Below are 21,571 nucleotides of genomic sequence, written 5' to 3'. Positions count from 1 at the left end.
TCTAAAGTACTCGAACTATAGTGTTTCCAGTCAATAATTGGAAAGTTAAAGTCCCCCATAACAACTACCCTGTTATTTTCGCTCCTATCCAGAATCATCTTTGCAATCCTTTCCTCTACATCTCTGGAACTTTTCGGAGGCCTATAGAAAAGCCCTAACAGGGTGACCTCTCCTTTCCTGTTTCTTAACTCAGCCCATACTACCTCAGTATTCGAGTCCTCATCAAATGTCCTCTCAGCCACCGTAATACTGTCCTTGACTAACAATGCCACCCCTCCCCCTCTCTTTCCACCTTCCCTGAACTTAATGAAATATCTAAACCCCGGCACCTGCAACAACCATTCCTTTCCCTGCTCCATCCATGTCTCCGAAATGGCCACAACATCGAAGTCCCAGGTACTAACCCATGCCGTAAGCTCACCCACCTTATTCCGGATGCTCCTGGCATTGAAGTAGACGCACATTAGACCACCTTCCTTCCTGCCGGTACACTCCTGCAACTTTGAAACCTTACTCATGACCTCACTACTCTCAGCTTCTTGTGTACTGGAGCTACAATTCAGGTTCCCAATCCCCTGCTGAACTAGTTTAAACCCTCCCGAAGAGCATTAGCAAACCTCCCCCCGAGGATATTAGTACCCCTCTGGTCCAGGTGTAGACCATCCCGTTTGTAGAGGTCCCACCTACCCCAGAATGAGCCCCAATTGTCCAGGAATCTGAAACCCTCCCTCCTGCACCATCCCTGCAGCCACGTGTTCAACTGCTCTCTCTCCCTATTCCTCGACTCGCTAGCACGTGGCACGGGTAACAACCCAGAGATAATAACTCTGTTTGTTCTAGCTCTAAGTTTCCACCCTAGCTCCCTGAATTCCTGCCTTACATCCCTATCCCTTTTCCTACCTATGTCGTTGGTCCCTATGTGGACCATGACTTGGGGCTGCTCCCCCTCCCCCTTAAGGATCCGGAAAACACGATCTGAGACATCGCGGACCCTGGCAGCTGGGAGGCAACACACCAACCGCAAGTCTCTCTCGTTCCCACAGAATCTCCTATCTATCCCCCTATCTATGGAGTCTCCAATGACTAATGTTCTACTCCTTTCCCCCCTTCCCTTCTGAGCAACAGGGACAGACTCTGTGCCAGAGACCTGTACCCCATGGCTGACCCCTGGTAAGTCGTCGTCCCCCCACAGTATCCAAAGCGGTATACCTGTTACTAAGGGGAACGACCACAGTACTGACTGCTTACCCCCAGCCCCTCTCACCGTCACCCATCTATCTTTATTCTTTGGCGTAACTACCTCCCTGAAGCTTCTATCTATGACCCCCTCTGCCTCCCGAATGATCCGAATGCTTGATAAAGTGTCTAACTGGAAAGTGCCTGGTTACATAGAGTATTTCAAGTGTACTTATAAGTTGCTTCTTTCTGAAACACTGCTCGCTGCATTCAAGGAATTCCGGCAGTGTCCCAATGTTAATATCAGCACTGCAATGGTTAAAGTCAATGTACATTACTGCATGGCTGAGCAGCAAACGGTAAAAGGCTGGGCTGGATCACTTTTACTCATGCTCGTGATAAATGCTGAGCATAGATAGCAATCCTTTAGCCAAGCTTTGGTCAATCTCTTTAGAGCTGTCATTTTCTGCAGATTCCAGAAATTCCATTCACCATGAAAATGTTTTCCCTCTCTCAGAAAACGAGTTAATTCTAGGACAGGGATGGTGCCCTCTCAGCTATGTATGGTTTTGCTTTGTCCTCTCACTCTCTGAACCAGTGTCGAGTCAACTGCTCTTTTACTGCTTTCTATGCTCAGTATCCAAAAGCCAAATTCATTGCACAGTTAAGTATCTTGGTTGTCACCAAGCTAGCTGGGCGGGCTAGCTCACGAAGCGCAGTGGGGGGTGTGCATATGTTCGGTTTATCACAGGGGTTGGGTTACAGAGTGTTCTGCTGATGAGGGAGGGACTTAGGCCAAGGGGCAGTGGAGGCAAGCCAAAAAAAGGGGATAGCTGATCGGCGATTGGGGGGGGGCAATGAGCCCCTCCAACTAGGGTGATCACCTGGAATGTTCGAGGCTTAAATGGGCCGGTCAAGAGGGCACGTGTGTTTGCACATCTTAGGGGACTTAAGGCGGACGTGATAATGTTGCAGGAGACGCACCTTAGAGTGACTGACCAGATTAGATTGAGGAAAGGCTGGGTCAGTCAGGTCTTTCACTCAGGACTGCTGAGGGTGAAGGAGTTCTCCTTCTACACATATGTGCATAAAGTTTACTCCCGGATTAATTTCTTTATTTTGAGCAGGGCCTTACTGGCAGGGGTGGTGGACACGGGGTACTCGGTGATCACAATCTCAGACCATGCCCCACACTGGGTTGACCTGCAGGTTAGTAAAGAAAGTAACCAGCGCCCGCACTGGAGGTTAGATGGTGACTTTTCGCTGACGAAGGGGTGTGCGAGTGGCTGAGGAAATGTATTCAGAACTACATGCAGGTCAACGACACAGTGGAAATTTCAGCAGCGATGGTCTGAGAAGCACTGCAGGCTGTGGTCAGAAGGGAGTTGATCTTGATATGGGCCCATAGGGAGAAGGTGGACAGGGCAGAGACGGACCGACTGGTTAAGGAGATACTACAGATCGATAGGAGGTATGCGGAGACCCCAGAGGCAGGGCTTTTAAGGGAACAGTGGAGGCTACTGGCAGAGTTCGGTTTGTTAACCACAAGGAGGGCGGTGGAGCAGTTGAGAAAGGCGAGGGGGGGGAAATCTATGAGTATGGACAGAAGGCCAGCAGAATGCTTGCACAGCAGCTTAGAAAGAGGGAGGCAGCCAGGGAGATCAGGAAAGTAAATGACGGAGATGGGAACCTGGTTCGAGATTCAGTAGGGGTGAATAAGGCGTTTAGGGATTTCTACAGTAGGCTGTACAGGTTGGAACCACCTACGGGGCCAGAGGGGATGAGGCACTTCTTGGGGGGGCTGAATTTCCCAAAGGTGGATGGGGAGCTGGGAGAAGGGCTGGGGCCCTGATTGGGGTTGGAAGAGATAGTGGAGGGTCTGAAGGCCATGCAGGCGGGTAAAGCCCTGGGGCCTGACGAGTACCCAGTGGAGTTTTATAAAAACTTCTCTGGGATATTGGGGCCGGTGTTGGTGAAGATGTTCAATGAGGCAAGGGAGAGAGGGGTGCTGCCCCCGACGATGTCACAGGCCACGATTTCGCTGATTCTGAAGCGGAACAAGAACCCGGAGTGATGTGGGTCCTACAGGGTGATATCCCTGTTGAATGTGGACGCCAAACTGCTGGCCAAAATTTTGTCCTCCAGGATGGACGATTGTGTTCCGGGGGGGGCAGGGGGGGGTGGCTCCGGTTTTCGGGGTATAAGCTAAATATGGGGAAAAGTGAGATGTTTGCGGTCCAGGCGAGGGGACTGAAGAGGCGATTGGGGGATCCGCCGTTTAGATTAGTAGGGGGAAGCTTTAGGTACCTCGGCATTCAAGTGGCGCGGGAATGGGACCGGCTGCATAAATTAAATCTGGCCCGGCTAGTAGACCAAATGAAGGACGATTTTCGGAGATGGGACACGCTCCCGTTGTCATTAGCTGGGAGGGTGCAGACGGTGAAGATGACAGTCCTCCCGAGATTCCTGTTCATGTTTCAACGTCTCCCCATCTTTATTCTGCGGTCCTTTTTTAAAAGGGTCAACAAAATGATCTCTCTCTGGCTTCTTTTGGGCGGGCAAGACCCCGTGGTTAAGGAAGGTAATGCTTGAGCGTAGTCAGGGAGAGGGCGGGCTGGCGTTGTCAAATTTTAGTAACTATTACTGGGCGGCGAATATAGCCATGATCAGGAAGTGGGTGGTGGAGGAGGGGTCGATCATGGGAGCGTATGGAGGCGGCTTCATGCAAGGGCACCAGTCTGGGGTCGTTGGTAACTGCACCTCTGCCGTTCCCGCCGTCACGGTACTCCACCAGCCCCGTGGTGGTGGCGGCCGTGAGCGTCTGGGGGCAATGGAGGAGACATGTGGGAGCAGAGGGAGCATTGGTCTGGTCCCCACTCTGTAATAATCACCGATTTGCCCTGGGAAGTATGGATATGGCGGAGAGCAGGGATTGAGAGGATGGCGGATATATTTATAGAGGGGAGCTTTCCGAGTATGAGGGCGCCGGAGGAGAAGTTTGGATTGGCAAGGGGAAACAAATTCAGGTATCTGCAGGTGCGAGACTTCCTATGTAAACAGGTGTCAACCTTCCCGCTCCTACCGCTAAGGGGGATTCAGGACAGGGTAGTTTCCAGAGGGTGGGTAGGAGAAGCGAGCGTCTCAGCCATTTACAAGGAACTTATGGGGTCAGAGGAGACGCAGACCGAGGAGCTTAAGCACAAGTGGGAGGAGGAGCTGGGAGGATAGAGGTTGGTCTATGGGCGGACACGTTGAGTAGAGTCAACACATCTGCAACATGTGCCAGGCTCTGCCCGATACAATTCAAGGTCGTTCACCGGGCTCACATGACAGTGGCCCGGATGAGCAGATTCTTTGGGGTGGAAGACAGGTGTGCAAAATGTGCGGGGGGACCAGCGAACCATGTCCAAGTGTTCTGGGCATGTCCGAAACTTAGGGGATTTTGGCAGGGGTTTGCAGATGTCATGTCCACGGTGTTAAAAACAAAGTGGCGCTGAGTCCAGAGGTGGTGATTTTCGGGGTGTCGGAAGATCCGGGAATCCAGGAGGAGAGAGGCAGACGTTCTGGCCTTTGCTTTCCTGTAGCCCGGAGACGGATACTATTAGCTTGGAGGGACTCAAAGCCTCAAAGACTCAAAGAGTGGGAGACCTGGCTATCGGACATGGTTAGCTTTCTCTGTTTGGAGAAAATCAAGTTCGCCTTGAGAGGGTCACTGTTAGGGTTCACCCAGAGGTGGCAGCCGTTCGTCGACTTCTTTGCAGAAAATTAATCGTCAGCAGAAGGGGGGGGGAGGGGGGGCCATTAGTTTAGCTTAGAGTAGGGGGTTGACAAAGGTGGGGAGGGAGACGGCCTTTGCACTATGTTTATAGTTTCATGTACATTGTTTATTGTATTGTTGTTGTACCAAAAAATACCTTAATAAAATGTTTATTTTTTAAAAAAGTATCTTGGTTGCATACAAATAGTAACTCACACTAATAGTTTTTGGAAATCAACTCCACCACAAAAATATTAAAATCAAAAGAACAGAGTGAAATATGAAAAAGCAACATAATTAGTGCAACTTAATATTAAGTTGAAGAGATAATACCAAATTTGTTTGCCTTTTCTAATTACATTGTTTGATTGCTTTTCTTTAAACAAACGCATGTCAAATGTCAATGAAAATAAATTGAATCTTTAGTACAACCGCACAGAACTTGTGGAGATCCAAGTCCTGTCTTAAAATACTCTCCATCGTGTTGTGTAGCACTACCATCATGTTAAATGAGAAAGGTTTCAAATAGATCTAGCAACCTAAAACGGGTGATCCATGAGGTGCCATGGGCCATCAGCAGCAGCAGAATTGCATACAACCACAACCTGTAACTTCATGGCCAGATGTATCGCACACTCTACCATTACCTTACAGCTGGGAGATCAACCCTGGTTCAATGAAAAGTGCAGGAGGGCATGCCAGGAGCAACACGAAACATACTTAAAAATGCTGTGTCAACCTTGTGAACCCACAACACAGGACGACTTCCATGTAGCAGAAGCAGCATGTGATTGACAGAGCAAAGTGATCACAACCAACAGAAGAGATCTAAGCTCTGCAGTCCTGCTACATCCACTCATTAATGGTGGTGGACAATTAAACAACTGGAGGAGTAGGCTCTACAAATATATCCATCAGGAATCCAGCACGAGGCTGAAGAAGCATTTGCAACAATCTTCAGCCAGAATGTTGCGTGGATGATCCATCTCGGCCTCCTCACAAGGTCCTCAGAATCATAGATGCCCGTGTTCACCCAATTTGATTCATTTCACACAACATCAGGAAACAGCTGAAGGCACTGGTTACTGCAAAGGCTATGGACCCTGACAACATTCCAGTAACTTGTACTCCACAATTAGCTGCACCCTTAGTCATGCTTTTCCAGTACAGCTACAATAGAAAATTACTTCTCCACAAAAAGCAGGACCAATCCAACCCATCCAATTACCACCTCATCAGTCTACCCGCGATCATCAGTAAGTGATGGAACGTGTCGTCGACACTGCTAACAAGCGGCACTTATTCAGCAACAACCTGCTCTCTGACACCTAGTTTAGGTTCCACTAGGGCCACTCAGCTCCATAACTCTTTACTTGTCCACGTTTTGGCAAGGCTGTAGAGCTGAACTCGAGGAGAAGTGAGAGTCAAATGCTGCCCTTGACATGAAGGCAGCATTTGACTAAGTGTGGCATCAAGGGCCTGAGCAAAACTGGAGTCAATGGAATTCGGGGAGAAACTCTCTGCTGGTTGAAAACATACCTCGCACAAAGGTAGATGATTGCGGCTGTTGGAGGTCAATCATCTCAGCCCCGGGTCATTGCTGCAGGAGTCCCTCTGGGTTGTGTACTAAGCCTAGCCATCTTTAGCTGCCTCATCAATGACCTTCCTTCCATCAGAAGTGGGGATGTTCGCATATACTGCACAAAGTTTCAGCACCATTCACAACTCCTCAGACACTAAAGCAGTCCACGACCATATGCAGCAGGACCTGGACAATATCCAGGCTTGGGCTTATTAGTGACAAAAAACATTTGCACCACACAAGTGCCAGGCAATGACCATCTCCAACATAAGAGAATCTAACCGCAATGCTCCTTGACATTCAATGGCATTACCATTGCTGAATTGTCCTCACTAACAACATCCTGGGGGTTACCATTGACCAGAAACTGAACTAGACCAGCCGTTTAAATGCGTTTGACTATAAGAGCAGGTCAGAGGCTAGAAATTCTGCAGAGACTAACACATCCTGACTCCCCAAATCCTGTCCACCATCTAAAAGGCAAAAGTCTGGAGCATGATGGAATACTCTCCACTTGTCTGGATGAGTGCAGCTCCAACAACACTCAAGAGCCTCAGCACCATCCAGAACAAAGCAGCCTGCTTGATTGGCACCTTCACTCCCTCCACCAAAGTACAGTATCAGCAGTGTACACCATCTACAAGATGCACTGCATCAACTCACCAAGGCTCCTTCAACAGCACCTTGCAAACCTGCGACCTCATCACCTAGAAAGACAAGGGCAGCAGATGTATGGGAACACCATCACCTGCACGTTCCTCTCCAAGCCACACATTACATCATTGTTCCTTCACTGTCCTTCGATCAAACTCCTAGAACTCACTTCCCAATAGCACTGTGGGTGTTCCTTCATCAAGAGGACTGCAGCAGTGCAAGAAGGCAGTTCACACCACCTTTTCAAGAGCAATTAGAGATGGGCAACAAATACTGGCCGGGCCCATGGATGAATTAACACTTGCAATTAATCCCAAGCAGTTTGGCCCAGGGCCAAACACACAAGAGTACAGGGTAGAACCATGTCCATAATTTATCATATTGTGAGTTCCCCCCTCTGATCATGTGCAACCACTTCACTGCAGTCCTTTGAATTCGGTTGGACAGCAATACTGACTCTCAACTTGACAGCTGGGAAGGCTATGAATTAAGGTCCAGGGGCATATTGATCAGGTGTCTGTCAAAGGCAGTGGTGTGACAGCATATTGATGCAATAGATTGTGCATTTGAGTATGTGCATTTGAGTATGTTTGAGAGTGTGCATTTTGGTTTAAGAGCAGTACAGCATATATTTCCGTTATCATTTTGCGCTGAGATCATCATAGAACCTACAGCGCAGAAGGAGGCCATTCGGCCCATCGAGTCTGCACCGACCCACATAAGCCCTCACTTCCACCCTATCCTACCCTTTTTGGACACTAAGGGCAATTTAGCATGGCCAATCCACCTGACCTGCACATCTTTGGACTGAGAGGGGAAACCGGAGCACCTGGAGGAAACCCACGCAGACACAGGGAGAACGTGCAGACTCCGCACAGTGACTCAGTGGGGAATCAAACCTGGGACCCTGGCGCTGTGAAGCCACAGTATTAGCCACTTGTGCTACCGTGCTGCCCATCATACTGATCTACACATGGTTTGTATTTGCTTCTTTTGTAAATACAGCAAGAAGTTTTATAACACCAGGTTAAAGTCCAACAGGTTTATTTCGAATCACTAGCTTTCGGAGCACAGCTCCTTCCTCAGGTGAATGATTCGCCTGAGGAAGGAGCAGTGCTCCGAAAGCTAGTGGCTCGAAACAAATCTGTTGAACTTTAACCTGATGTTGTAAGACTTCTTACTGTGCTCATCCCCGCGGCATCTCTGCATAATGGCTACTTCTGTAAAAAAACAATCCCCAAGTTCAGAACAGTACAATGCTTAAATCTTCCAAAACAACATTAACCAACAAAACAAATCCTTGCCCTAACAACTCTCATTTTATCATGCACTTATAAAAATAATTGCCGCATTTCTATGAAATCTCCTAAAGCAGGAAGACTAAATCAAGTGGTTTTCCACTTACGGTGTCTCCAGCAGCTGGGCAACTGTTGGCATGCTTGTTTTCCAGGCATCTGCAGAAAGGATAGACTGCAACACAGATACTGTAAAAAAAAGAAAAGAAAATTCAGGTCCCATTGTTAAGAATCATCCTACTTCCGGCATACTTTTTATTTAGTCAAAGCAACCACAAAACTGGAGTATGCAACTGAAAAACTGTACATCATGTAAATCAATAAAAGAAAGAGGAAATTGAAAAAATAATCAGCAAAAGCTGATAATTCAGTAACTTGCATCTAACTAATACAGAATTGTAGAAATCACAGTACAGAAAGAAAAAGCCATTTCGCCCATCACATCTGTGTTGGAGCTCACTTATCAAATGCTGTTTCTTATCCTGCCTTCAGAAGGATTAGAGGCGCTTGCTGGAAAGGTATGATTATCCAGCTTTGTGCAGGGTAGGTGAATTGGCCACGCTAAATTGCTCCTTAATTGGAAAAAAAGAATTGGACACTCTAAATTTATTTAAAAAAAGAATTATCCAGCTCAAGGGGTATAAGCAGATACTGGGCAATAAAAATCTACTCTGGCATGCATGAAAAGACACAACCGTACGCAATATGGTTTCAACAGCAGACCCAAATGTATAACACCCTTACATACATTGATCCAGTATTGAACTAACACAAACATTTGAACAATTGCTCAGTGGATAAATGCATTGCACAGCCCTGGGCCCTAAAGCCAATAATCCCCGAGTAGAGTTGTGTTAGATAGCTACTGGAGTAGTAGCTAAACTGGCACAATACACTACAGTTTTCCCAAGCCGGGGAGGAGGAAGTAATTGATAGTGACTTTGGTTTTGCTGATCACCAAAGGATTCTCCAGATCAAATTGGCTGTGAATATCAGATGAATACAAGATCAGAATCAACAGTTAAATAACTTGCTGATATTCACTGTATAATGACACAAATGAACACAGGCTGTGCCCCTGAATAAGTCACAAGCTCGAGGAATGTGGCAGTATGGGGGAAAAGGACAAGGAAAAAATATATTTTTTTTTTAATATAAATTTTAGAGTACCCAATTATTTTTTTCCAATGAAGGGGCAATTTAGCGTGGCCATTCCACCTAGCCTGCACATCTTTGGGTTGTGGGGGCGAAACCCACACAAACACGGGGAGAACGTGCAAACTCCACACAGACAGTGACCCAGAACCGGGATCGAAACTGGGACCTCGGCGCCGTGAGACTGCAGGGCTAACCCACTGCGTCACCATGCTGCCCCCAAGGAAAAAATATTTAATTCAAATATTTATGAAAACTCCCAAATTACAGTAATAGCGTGTCTCTAAAGCTTTTAGAAAATTTAAACCTTGCCATTAAAATCTGTATCTGACTGCAGCTACAAACTAAACGAGGCTAAGTGTTGACGCCGGCGTAAATACCGGAGTGTTTCACGGCGGCGTCAACGGGCCTCTTGGCCCAGCGATTCTGTAGCTCACAGGGGGCCAGCACAGCGCCAGAGTGCTCCGTGCTGCTCCAGCTGCCGTACGCGGCCCTGCACTGTTCGCCGCACATCCACACAGCGGGCCGGAGCTGAAGAAGGTAAGGCCCCCTCACCCCCCCAGATGGCGCGTGCCCGTCAATCGATGGCCCCCAATTGCGGGGCCTGGCCTTCAGCGAGACTGATCCCCCGCCCCCCACCAGGACGGCCACCGCAGCCGTGACGCAGAGAACCGCATCCCGGCGTCGGACCCGATCACGGGTCTGAGGCCCCATTTCGCCGCGGAGGATCAGAGAATCCTGGCCTTTGAGTTCACAATGACTGCCTACATGCAGAAGTGAATCCAAAATAAGTGTTATTTGTAGTTGCCTTCCCCCCAAAACCCTGCTTTAAAATAGCAAAATTGCGAAATCAAGCTATCCCGGCAGAAAACAAATATGAAATGTTCCAAAATTAAATCTCATTTAGTTCATTATTCAGACTACAACTAGTTAATAACATTTAGAATGGGAAATTGTCCCAGTTGCCACACCCCAACAAATAAACACAGAATACCAGGTGGCAGATATCTGGCATCCTATGTAAATACAAAATGTACTCAGCCCTATAAGGTGGAGGTGTGGGCTTAGGTAGCGTGCTCTTCCAAGAGCCGGTGCAGACTTGATGGGCCAAATGGCCTCCTTCCCCACTGTAAATTCTATGAAACAGCAAAATTGGATTTTGACCTGGCAACTATAAAGTAATGGGCAGCACGGTAGCATAGTGGTTAGCGCAATTGCTTCACAGCTCCAGGGTCCCAGGTTCGATTCCCGACTGGGTCACTGTCTGTGCGGAGTCTGCACGTTCTCCCAGTGTCAGCGTGGGTTTCCTCCGGGTACTCCGGTTTCCTCCCACAGTCCAAAGATGTGCAGGTTAGGTGGATTGGCCATGATAAATTGCCCTTAGTGTCCAAAAAGGTTAACTGGGGGCTGCTGGGTTGCGGGGATAGGGTAGATACGTGGGCTTGAGTGGGTTGCTCTTTGTAGGGGCCAGTGCAGACTCGATGGGCCGAATGGCCTCCTTCTGCACTGTAAATTCTATGTAAATTCTATAATGGCAATATATGCCTAAGTCATGAAGGTCTTTACTTGGAGCGGAACTCCCATGCATCGTCTGCCCTGATCTTTCAGGGCAATGGCAGCTGCAGGATTGGGAAAAGTAGTCAAAGAAGCATTAGCAAGTTACCACAGTGCATCTTGTAGATAGTACACACGACAGTCATGATGTATTAATGGTTAAAGGGGCGGAATTTATAACTGGAAAGAGTTTGCAAATCACACCCTCACCATCCCCACTATCTACTGACTTCAGTTTCACTGGGTCTCCTTCGTGCCAAACTTACGGAAAATGATTATTACATAAATATGTAAAAATAGCCTGTATGCAGTTTGCATTGCTCCTCAGGCTGGACTGCCACTAGCAAAAGTGGAAAATTCATTTTAGGAGGATTTAGATTCCTCTGGGGCAATAATACTACCTGATTTGTCAAATGGTATTGCACTAGAGTCAGGTTGCCTGGCGGCAGTAGTCTTATGAGATATATACAAATCTTGAACTACTCATGTTACAACCTCATCAGCTTGTAAGTTTTGCAAGTTAAGAACTGAATTTAATTAATTAATCCCACGGTCATCAGCAAAAAGCAATATTCAAGTTCTTTGATAATTCAAACAAGCGATCTGTATCCTGTCATGGTCAAAAGACTCCTTGTACTAGGATAATGGAAGCAAGACAAATGGATGCAGAACCTTGAGCAGCAGCCTTTCTTCTCCACATGCATATGCCCGAGAACAGTGACAAGGTCAATAAAATCACAAACGCTCATGGTATAATTGAACTCGGAAAGAATCAAAATTCAAGATTGTAAGAGAGGAATATGCACAGGCACATCAACATAACCATATTAACCAGGTTTGTAAACATGCCAGTAATAGTCAATAAATAACGGTGAGATATTTTAAAATTCTAACCTATATCTGACGAGGGAGCAGATGGAAAGCTGTCCACTGGCACAGAATCTGGAGGCCTCCCATATGTAATTTCATAGAGTAAATGGCCAAAGGAATATACATCAATAGCTTCTGTAGTCTATAAATTAAACAATACAAAACAAATTTATTATACATAATACAATATTGCAATATGAAAACTAAACGTTTTTCTACTTTCTGAAAGTTTTGTGCCAAGGACGGAACAAAGATGCATCAGTCGATTGGCCCCTTCTGTTTCCCCTTTTTCCTTATTTCTCGGGAAACAACTTCACCTCTCTTTCTTTCCCAAAACCCTACCCACCACTGTTCCATGGACCAACATCTTCACCAGAAAACAAGAGCTTCAGATGTAGAACACTAAAACCTGAAAGCAAATCCTGCTGCTCTATGGGAATCAACCACCATCCCACCTACACACAGGAATTCTTAGATGTGTTTGAGAATTATTTCCACAAATATGAAAGATTAAGGGCGGAATTCTCCGCTCCTGGGAAAAATCGGGAGGGCCGTCGTGAACTCGGCTGAGTTTCAGGACGACCTTGGAGGCCGCTCCTCACCCCCTATTCTCCCCTCCCGGCGGGGCTAGGAGCGGCGCTCCGTAACTCTCGGGCCGCCGGGTGGCGCGCCGAGAGTGACGCGACGGCGGCGCCTACGTGATGTAAGCCGCGCATGCGCATGTTTGCCGGCTCCAACCCGCACATGCGCAGCTGACATCACGACGGCTGACAGCTCGAACCCGCGCATGCGCGGTGCCCATCTTTCCCCTCAGCCGCCCCGCAAGACGTGGCGGCTTGATATTGCGGGGCGGCAGAGGGGAAATAGTGCGTCCGATTGAGACGCCGGCCCGACGATCGGTGGGCACCGATCGCGGGCCTGTCCCCTCCCAAGCACAGTCGTGGTGCTCATTCCCCACCAGGCCCCCTACAAGCCCCAAAACGGGCATCTCACGGCAATTTCACGACGGCAGCGACCAGGTGTGGTTGCCGCCGTCGTGAAACGGTCGCGAACGGCAGGCCGCTCGGCCCATCCGGGTCTTCCGAGCGGGGGGTGGGAGAATTGCGGGGGGCGCCAGGGGGTCGTGAAATTAGTCGGGGGGCCCTCCCGCGATTCTCCCACCCGGCGTGGGGAGCGGAGAATCGCGCCCTAAGTGATTACTTCGCTTTTTCAAACATCAACTGTGAAACCAACTAAATAATTTGCAATTGTTATTCAATATGACAAATTACAGAGGCAAAATTCCACCTTGATGAAAATGGGTAGTGGCAAATCAGCCACCCATTACACACCCACCCAGTTCTCCTATTTGTTAATGGAATGATGGGATGTGTAGCTAACTTGTTACTGCCCAATTTACGCACCTCCTGAAGTTACATTTTACCCCATATCCTCCAGAAGTAATAATGTTTCAACAAATTACTTGGGAAACCATCTTAATGAGTCTCAGAATAGTTAACTGTATTGCACTTCATAGAATCATAGAATTTACAGGGCAGAAGGAGGCCACTCCGCCCATCAAGTCTGCACTGGCTCTTGGAAAGAGCATCCCACTTAAGCCCACACTTCCCTATCCCCGTAACCCCATCTAATCTAAGGCCAATCTATCTAACCTGCACATCTTTGGGCTGTGGGAGGAAACCGGTGCACCCGGAGGAAACCTACACAGACACGGGGCAAACGTACAGACTCCGCACAGACAGTGGCCCAAGCCGGGAATTGAACCACGGACCCTGGAGCTGTGAAGCAACTGTGCTAACCACTGTGCTATCGTGTCTCTCTGAGCTGAGCTTGTGAGCTTGGATTGGATACTTGTGTGCGTGAACATAAAATAATCCAGTCTTCACAACAGTAGTAGTATTTGTAGGTTTAACTACCATATGAACACTGAACATTAAATTTATTCTAATTTCTATTCCGCAAACATAGTAATTTCTATGTAGACAAACCAAAGGGTTAAAACAAAATCTCAGCCTTAACTGGCATTCAATTAACCTGGCCTGAGTGAATTGCACCTGTTCTAACTACGGACTGCTAGATAACGTACTTCCTTTCCTAAGAGAGGAATAACTAAGGCTATAAAAGTTCATTCTTTAAATAATCTAAATAGCATGAAGCAGGTTATCATAGCTCTTCAACTGCAAGCAAAAGTGATGCAACACAAACTAATGAAAGATGACATGAAGCAAAAACAATAAAAGATAACAACTTTGAAAGAATCAAAACATTATTTACATTGATTTTCCTGGATTGGGTATAATAAGATCTATAATAGCTGGGCAATCCTAGCAATGCATTTTCTAAATCCAGTAATTTACATGTATCTCCATCAAGCATCACATTTGAAGGGTGAAGATGGCCATATGGAATTCTTTTCTCGTGAAGAAACTTCAATACCTGGAATTAAAATCAAACTGATCATTATGGTGTGCACTTACCAAAACAGAACAAAATATGTACACAAAAGTCAACTAGAATATTTTAAAAAAGAAAACAAGTTTTGGAGAGCAAGAGCAAAGGCAATTTACCTCAAGTATTTGTCTTCCAAAGGTTTTTATCTGTTGAAGGTCAAGCCCTTGAATTTTCTTTGGGCTGCAGTATTTCTTCATAAAAGGATCTTTTGGTTTAGCCTTTATGCAAAATAAATCACCAATTTTAGCAAAATTACTATTTCTTGGTGATTAATTATCACATTTTGGAATGTTCTGTAAGTGATCCACAGAACAGACACATTACTAGTTTGTATTTGGCAGCAGTCTTAGCAAGGTAGCGGTTAAGGACAGACTTGCCACAAGGGTCAAAACAGTTAATATTGGATATTCTTTGTAACCATATATAAATTGAATTAGATTGCAACTACTTCAAAAGGTTTGGTCTAGCAAGACGGAAGATGCAAAAAAAAAAGCTTCAGTCTACATTCACAATTATCTAAAATCCCAACTAAATTTTTTGTGTGAATACATTTCCAAATAAATTTGTTAAGCTATTAATTTATAAGAGTATGCAATATGCGTACTTCAGAACATTCAAATACCTATAAACCAACCAATGGGTAACATTTGAAGAACTATATGATTCATGGATTTTAGCTTGCACTAATCTGATAGTGAGGTCCTCAACTTAGAATGGTAAATTATTTACATAATTATGTACATTATTTTCAGCATGACATTTCTTGTTTCTAAAAATGTCCTCATCAATCTTCTGGCTCTCCAGTGGTTAACGGATTAATGTGGCTTTACTTTCAACTACATATAGGGGGTGATTTTCCGAGCCCCGCGCCGGACCGGAGAATTGCTGCTACCCACCAATCGGCGGGCCGGCCTCTGCCCCCCGGGCCTACTTTCTGGCGCGGCTGGCCCCTGAACACCGACTCCATGTTGAGTCGGGGCCGGCGCGCAGAAGAAGTCCCCCGTGCATGCGCAGGTTGGCGCGGCCCAACTGCGCATGCGCGGGTTGGCGCGGCCAGCACTGCCAGTGCTCCCACCCACAGCCAGCACTACCAGTGCTCCCACCTACAGCCAGCACTACCAGTGCTCCCACCCACAGCCAGCACTGCCCCTGTGGGGGCCAGAATCGGTCATACCAGGGCTCGGTTCGCGATGTCGTGAAACACGACGGCGTTCATGACGGCGCAAACACTTGGGCTCCATATCGGAGAATCGCCCCCATAGTTGATTAATATGAAAATATCTGGTTGACACACCAGCTCAGTTATTGATTGCCTTTACAGTTGAGCAGAACTTCAAATGTGAGCTTGATCATAGTTTTCTGAAGAAACAAAACAGACTGAAAGCAATTTATATGCCAATACCCTGCAATATTTGATATCCGTAGCCTGGCAGAGACAAGTTAGAACTATCAACATTGAGACAAGATCAAATCCTGTTTGAAAATTCTACCAGAAAAGATTTTAGAAACTGCAAAACAGCTTGTCTAATTTAATATTTGTATTTGATAGGGTGTACCTTGCAGATATAATCTCTTAGTGTTCCTTTTTCATTATACATTCGAATTACAAGTCCTGAAGATTCACTAGCTGTGGCAAAGGTGACAGGATAGATGTATGGATGCTAGAGGTTAAAACAAAACAGTCTTTCTCAGTCAAGAATTCAACTTACACTTAAAGTTCACCAGCAGCTGTGTAGTAATAAAAATATCCACTACTGACGCCTGCCCACAATGGTTTAAGGGTCAAATCCGTGCTGGACTATACAGAATAAATATCACCAATCTGATGCTACTTTATCCTACAATTACCTTAGCCAGAAAAATGGTGAGAAGTGGGAATAGGGCGAGCAAGAGGCACAAAATTGTCCTTTGGTGGAAGGGTGAGGTTTAGTGGAAATCATCAGAGTTTTCACCTCTGATCTAGCAACCTTGGAAGCCCTATTCATGGATGCCAGATGAGAATTAGCCTTCACTTTCCTCAAAATTGAATATTCTACCAATGACGATACAGGGTAGACCATTTAGGACAGAGATGAGAAGAAATGTCTTCACCCAGAGTGGTGAGCCTGTGGAATGAGTTAGTACAGGAAGTAGTTGAGCCCAAAACATTGTAAGATTTCAAGAAGCAGTTAGATATAGCATTTAGGGCAAAGGGGATTAAAGGATATAGGGAAAAGCGGGATTAGGCTATTGAGTTGGATGATCAGCCATGATCAGAATGAATGGTCTCCTCCTGCTCCAAGTTTTTCAATGTTTCAATGGGTATTCAACTAGATTCACGCCTGATGAGGAGAACATCACCTGGGAGAATTTAGAAATTTAAACCAGAGCTTCACTTTTTGGTTTTGAAGAAGTGAAACCTTTTTGTCTCAAATAGTTCATCCAAAGAATTTCCAAAAGGGCAATATTAAACGAGGCACTGATCAAATTCACATCTGTGTGTATACAAAACAAAAAAGACTGTCTGGAAAGTGTTGGTGGTTGTGAGGATAAAGATGATGACCATTCACGCCCAGGCTCTTCAGCGTAGAAGAAGCAGTATTCCCTTAAAATGTCAGGAAAGATGGCCTCAGAACTGCATTATTTTAATTTGGTAATAAAATGGGTAGCCAAGATCGGGAGAAATTGAAATCAGGATCGAATTTAACTAATAGCTTAAATAATATATCTTTCTCCTTCAGACAAGTAAATTTTCATCAAAAAAAACATGATATGGTGGGGCCACTGGGAACAGCATTAATTTTGTAAATGTGTATCTTTACTTTATCCATACCTTGCTTGCCAAAAGGAATTGCACAATATTAAACATTGCAACTTGTAGGCTTTGGTATTAATTGATCAAATTATTCAGTAAAACACATTTATAAATCAATGGTCACACTCTTTTAAAAATCTTATAAACCATAGGGAATTCTCTTCTGCCGGACTGATTTCCTTTAGCTGGAAGAACTTTGCTCTTTCCTTTACTTCTCCATCAATTTCTCGGAAGGAACAGGGAGATTTTGTTTGAATTAGCCCAATCTTCAAGTGAAATTTGTTCTCAAGCCTCATAGTTTTCCTTTTTCCCCATGTACCCAGTTTGTTAACAAGTATTTCATTTAAAATTCACACGTTTTCCATTTAGCACTGCAGCCAAGTTATGGTAGAATTTGAACCACTGAATGCAGTAATAAAATCTCCTCACTGAGGAGATGCATGTATGACATTTTGATTTTAATGTTTGCTGGTTAGGTACAACACTAGTTACACTATCATACATTAACTGCAAATGTTCAGTAAATCCCTAAACCTTGCGGACTCTGTTTTGCATTGAATTCATTCTAAATGATTACTTACAGACCAAGAAGGTAGAAGCTTCATCGCTGATTGAAGATCTTTATCAGAGAGAAACATATCAGGGCCAAGGTCAGCCTGTAAAACAGATCATAAAACAAATAAAAGTAAAGACCATTGAATCTATGTTAGCTCATCCACCTAGAAAGACCCAACGGGTCCCTAGTCATTAGCCATGACATTCGACTAGCTCTCAAATGTTTCCATTATTCCTCCAATTGTAACCAATAAGTTCACACTTGAATACTCTACATTAAATTCCAATATAAAAATCAACATACTGAATAGACCCATAAGTATGTCAATATTTTAATATGTATTAGCATTGCAAACCATGGGCTGGATTCTCCGTTTCTGAGGCTAAGTGCCGGTGCGAACGGACAATCCGCAGGAGGCTTGCGACAGGAAAATCGGCACGAACCCCTCACCGATTCCAGTACCGGTGAGGGGCTAGCACCAGCAACGAGTGGAACATCCGCGGATCGCAACAAAAATATCTGGAGAATGGCTGGATCCCGGGCCACGCATGTGCACGGCTGATGACCAGCGTCGCGGGTGGGCCGGCCGATGACACGGCAACAGCGTTGAAATGGCACGTGGCACGATTATGCCAGTTTGGAGGGGGGCGGACTGGTGTCAAACCGGCACGGGCCCAGATTCTGGCATCGGAATCTATTCTCTGCCCGATCAGCGATCACGATTTTGGCATTAGGCCACGGAGAATCCCGCCCCATAAGTCTGGAGTGCACTTTAACGTCAACATTTCTAAAATACACTCTTTAAAAAAAATAAAATTAGTGTATCCAATTTATTTTTCCCCAATTAAGGGGCAATTTGGCGTGGCCAATTCACCTACCTTGCACATCTTTTTGGGTTTTGGGGGTGAGACATGGGGAGAATGTGCAAACTCCACATGGACAGTGATGTCCACATTGTCACTAGAAATGGACTATGCCAACTTGCCATGCTTTAATTAAAGTGTCAAAAATGAATTTGAAAGAGCAGCATGTGACGCAGTGGTTAGCATTGGGTCTGTGACGCCGAGGACCCAGGTTCGAATCCCGGCCCTGGGTCACTGTCCAATTGGAGTTTGCACATTCTCCCCATGTCTGCATGGGTTTCACCCCCACAACCCAAAGATGTGCAGGTAGGGCGGATGGGCCATGCTAAATTGCCCCTTAATTGGAAAAATAAATAATTGGGTACTCTAAATTTATAATTAAAAAATGAATTTTAATTGTTGTTTTGAAATCTTTTAAAGACAGTGCAGAGATTGCCAAGAAAATAGCAAAATGTCTGAGCAATTTTAAATTATTGTTATAACCCTCACACAAACCACAGGGGATCGCGGATTGATCTCCCTGTGAGCTTCGTAGAATATGTTCCCACGTTGAGCGAGCGACCTGCCCAGTAGGGGCTCACCAGCAGGGCCTTAAAGAGTGACCTGGACTGGCAGTTCCCGATAGTCCTGGGCTGGGACATATGTTTTGTATGCCGTAGCTGCAACTTTGTGTTGGAGAATAAACACGCTTTGTCGTTAAGCTCGTGCCTCCTAGAATTATTATATTGTCGATGAGGAACAAGCAGGGGATTCTGAGCAGCTTTTTATAACTTCAGAAGACAACTCCAATATAAAAAAAACAACCCAAAATGCCTTTCTTTGGAAGACTTGAACCATATGATGCAAACGTAGAGGACTGGGGTCAGTATGAAAATGAAAATGAAAATGAAAATCGCTTATTGTCACGAGTAGGCTTCAATTAAGTTACTGTGAAAAGCCCCTAGTCGCCACATTCCGGCGCCTGTCCGGGGAGGCTGGTACGGGAATCGAACCGTGCTGCTGGCCTGCTTGGTCTGCTTTAAAAGCCAGCGATTTAGCTCGGTGAGCTAAACCAGCCCCTGAGCGCATGTGCTTTTTTTATGCCAACGGCATTGAAGGAGGTGAGAGACAAAAGGTAATATTCCAAACAGCATGCAGGGCCCCGACATTTAGTATGATCAGAAGCTTAACATATCCATGGCCCCAAAAACATTCAATGAGCTTGTGGACCCGGTGCGAACCAAAGCAGTCCATAATCCTCCAAAGCTAACGGTTTAACACAGCTGGGAGGACCCTGGGGAACCAGTTGCAATCTTGCTAAATTGCAGAAGTTGGCAGCGTATTGCGATTTTGGTCCGTCCCTATCGGAGATGCTATGCGATAGGCTAGTGTGTGGGATTAACAACGTTACAACCCAGAAAAAATTACTAGCGGAACCCAATCTAGACCGCAAAAAGGCTAAGAAATATCTTTGTCCCTGGAAAAGGGACACGTGAATGTCAAGGGATGACGGATTGTAGTTTCCTCAGATTGGACGGAGGGTCCTTGCATAGAGAAGCCAGCGTATCCAGTGAAGGCAGCTACATGCCTCCCCCACCATCAACCCAACATTCCGAAAGGGCATTCTGGTCCTTTAAAAAAAACGGCCAGGTAATCCCAGAAGTACCTGAGGTACCTCCCGGGGGGATCACAAGTGTCAACCACAGGGCTGCTATAGGTGCCGTCAAAGGGCAGGCAAATGGCCAGAATCAGCGGTGTGCGTGCCGCCCAGGCAGAAGCCAAAGCCACCTGAGGCCCATGCTTTGCAAGTATGCCAACCCTCAGAGGACAAAACTATGAAGTTAAACTGCTTCGTCACGACCAAGGTACCCTGATAAGGATAAGGCTGCTTGTCAACGGTCATTCCTTCGAGACGGAGGTGGATACGGGAGCTATCTTCTTCATCACTGGGGAACATACATTCCAGCATCGTCAAACAGGTACTCTACCCTTAAACTAAAGGGACACCAGGCCAGACTAGCCACATACACGGGAGCACCTTTGAAGATTATGGGGACCACTACGACCCTGGGAGCTTATGGACAGCAGTCAGCACGACTCCCACTTATAGTTATACGAGGATCAGGACCTAGCTTCATGGGCAGAGAATGGCTCCAGAAGATCTGACTGGACTGGCTGGAAATTTTTTAATTAGGGATTGGTGGATTGTATGAGGTTAACAAAAACCCCAAGGTATTCCAAAAGGGACTCGGTAGAATAAAAGAAGCGAAGGCCAAGACGTATGTAAATGCCAATGCCTTACCAAAATATTTCAGGGCCCATTCAGTCACATACCCATTGCTTGCAACGGTAGAGGTGAAAAATCGAGTGGTTGGAGCGCCGCGGGATAACACAGCCAGTACAGTTCACAGAGTGGGCAGTGCTAGTGGTCCCCGTCCTCAAGCCTAACAAGTCAGTCCACCTTTGTGGAGATTACAAACTTAAAGTCAGCAAAGCCTCAAACTGGATCAGTGCACCATGCCACGGATAGAGGATTTGTAGCCAAATTGGCAGGTGGTCAAACCTTCATAAAATTGGATATGAGCCATGCCTACACCCAGCTCGAACTAGATGAAACATCCAGAAAGTATGTCACAACACTCATAAAGGCCTATATAAATATGCCTGCTCTTCGGAGTCTCATCAGCGTGTTTCATCTTTCAGCATGTCAGGAAAATATTCTCCAAGGACTGTCGAGTGTGGCAGTGTATCTCGATAACGTATTAATCACAAGGGTCACTGAACAAGAGCACCCAGCAAACTTGGAGGAGGACTTGAGGTGACTGAACTGGGTATTCCAGACAGGCAAAGTGATCTACCTCGGGCACCGGGCAGATAAGATACAC

General features: G+C 46.0%; 1 protein-coding gene across 6 annotated transcripts in view; it reads right to left on the bottom strand.

Annotated features, from left to right (window-relative positions):
* pxk (PX domain containing serine/threonine kinase) overlaps positions 1-21,571 on the bottom strand; it is a 93,566-nt gene that overhangs the window by 42,981 nt on the left and 29,014 nt on the right. For all 6 annotated transcript variants that reach the window (XR_005462221.1, XM_038810509.1, XM_038810512.1 and 3 more), the window contains exons 7-12: positions 17,870-17,944; positions 16,051-16,155; positions 14,611-14,712; positions 14,318-14,479; positions 12,068-12,185; positions 8,575-8,653 (exon numbers count right to left, since the gene is read on the bottom strand). Coding sequence is in view for 5 of the 6 variants with exons in the window: in XM_038810509.1 (XP_038666437.1) it covers positions 8,575-8,653; positions 12,068-12,185; positions 14,318-14,479; positions 14,611-14,712; positions 16,051-16,155; positions 17,870-17,944 (641 nt within the window). In the remaining variant the exon portion in view is untranslated. The remainder of the gene's footprint in view (positions 1-8,574; positions 8,654-12,067; positions 12,186-14,317; positions 14,480-14,610; positions 14,713-16,050; positions 16,156-17,869; positions 17,945-21,571) is intronic.

Source organism: Scyliorhinus canicula, chromosome 11 (genome assembly GCF_902713615.1).
Source record: "Scyliorhinus canicula chromosome 11, sScyCan1.1, whole genome shotgun sequence".
Lineage (NCBI taxonomy): Eukaryota > Metazoa > Chordata > Chondrichthyes > Carcharhiniformes > Scyliorhinidae > Scyliorhinus > Scyliorhinus canicula.
This window is presented reverse-complemented; position numbering and strand designations above follow the sequence as displayed.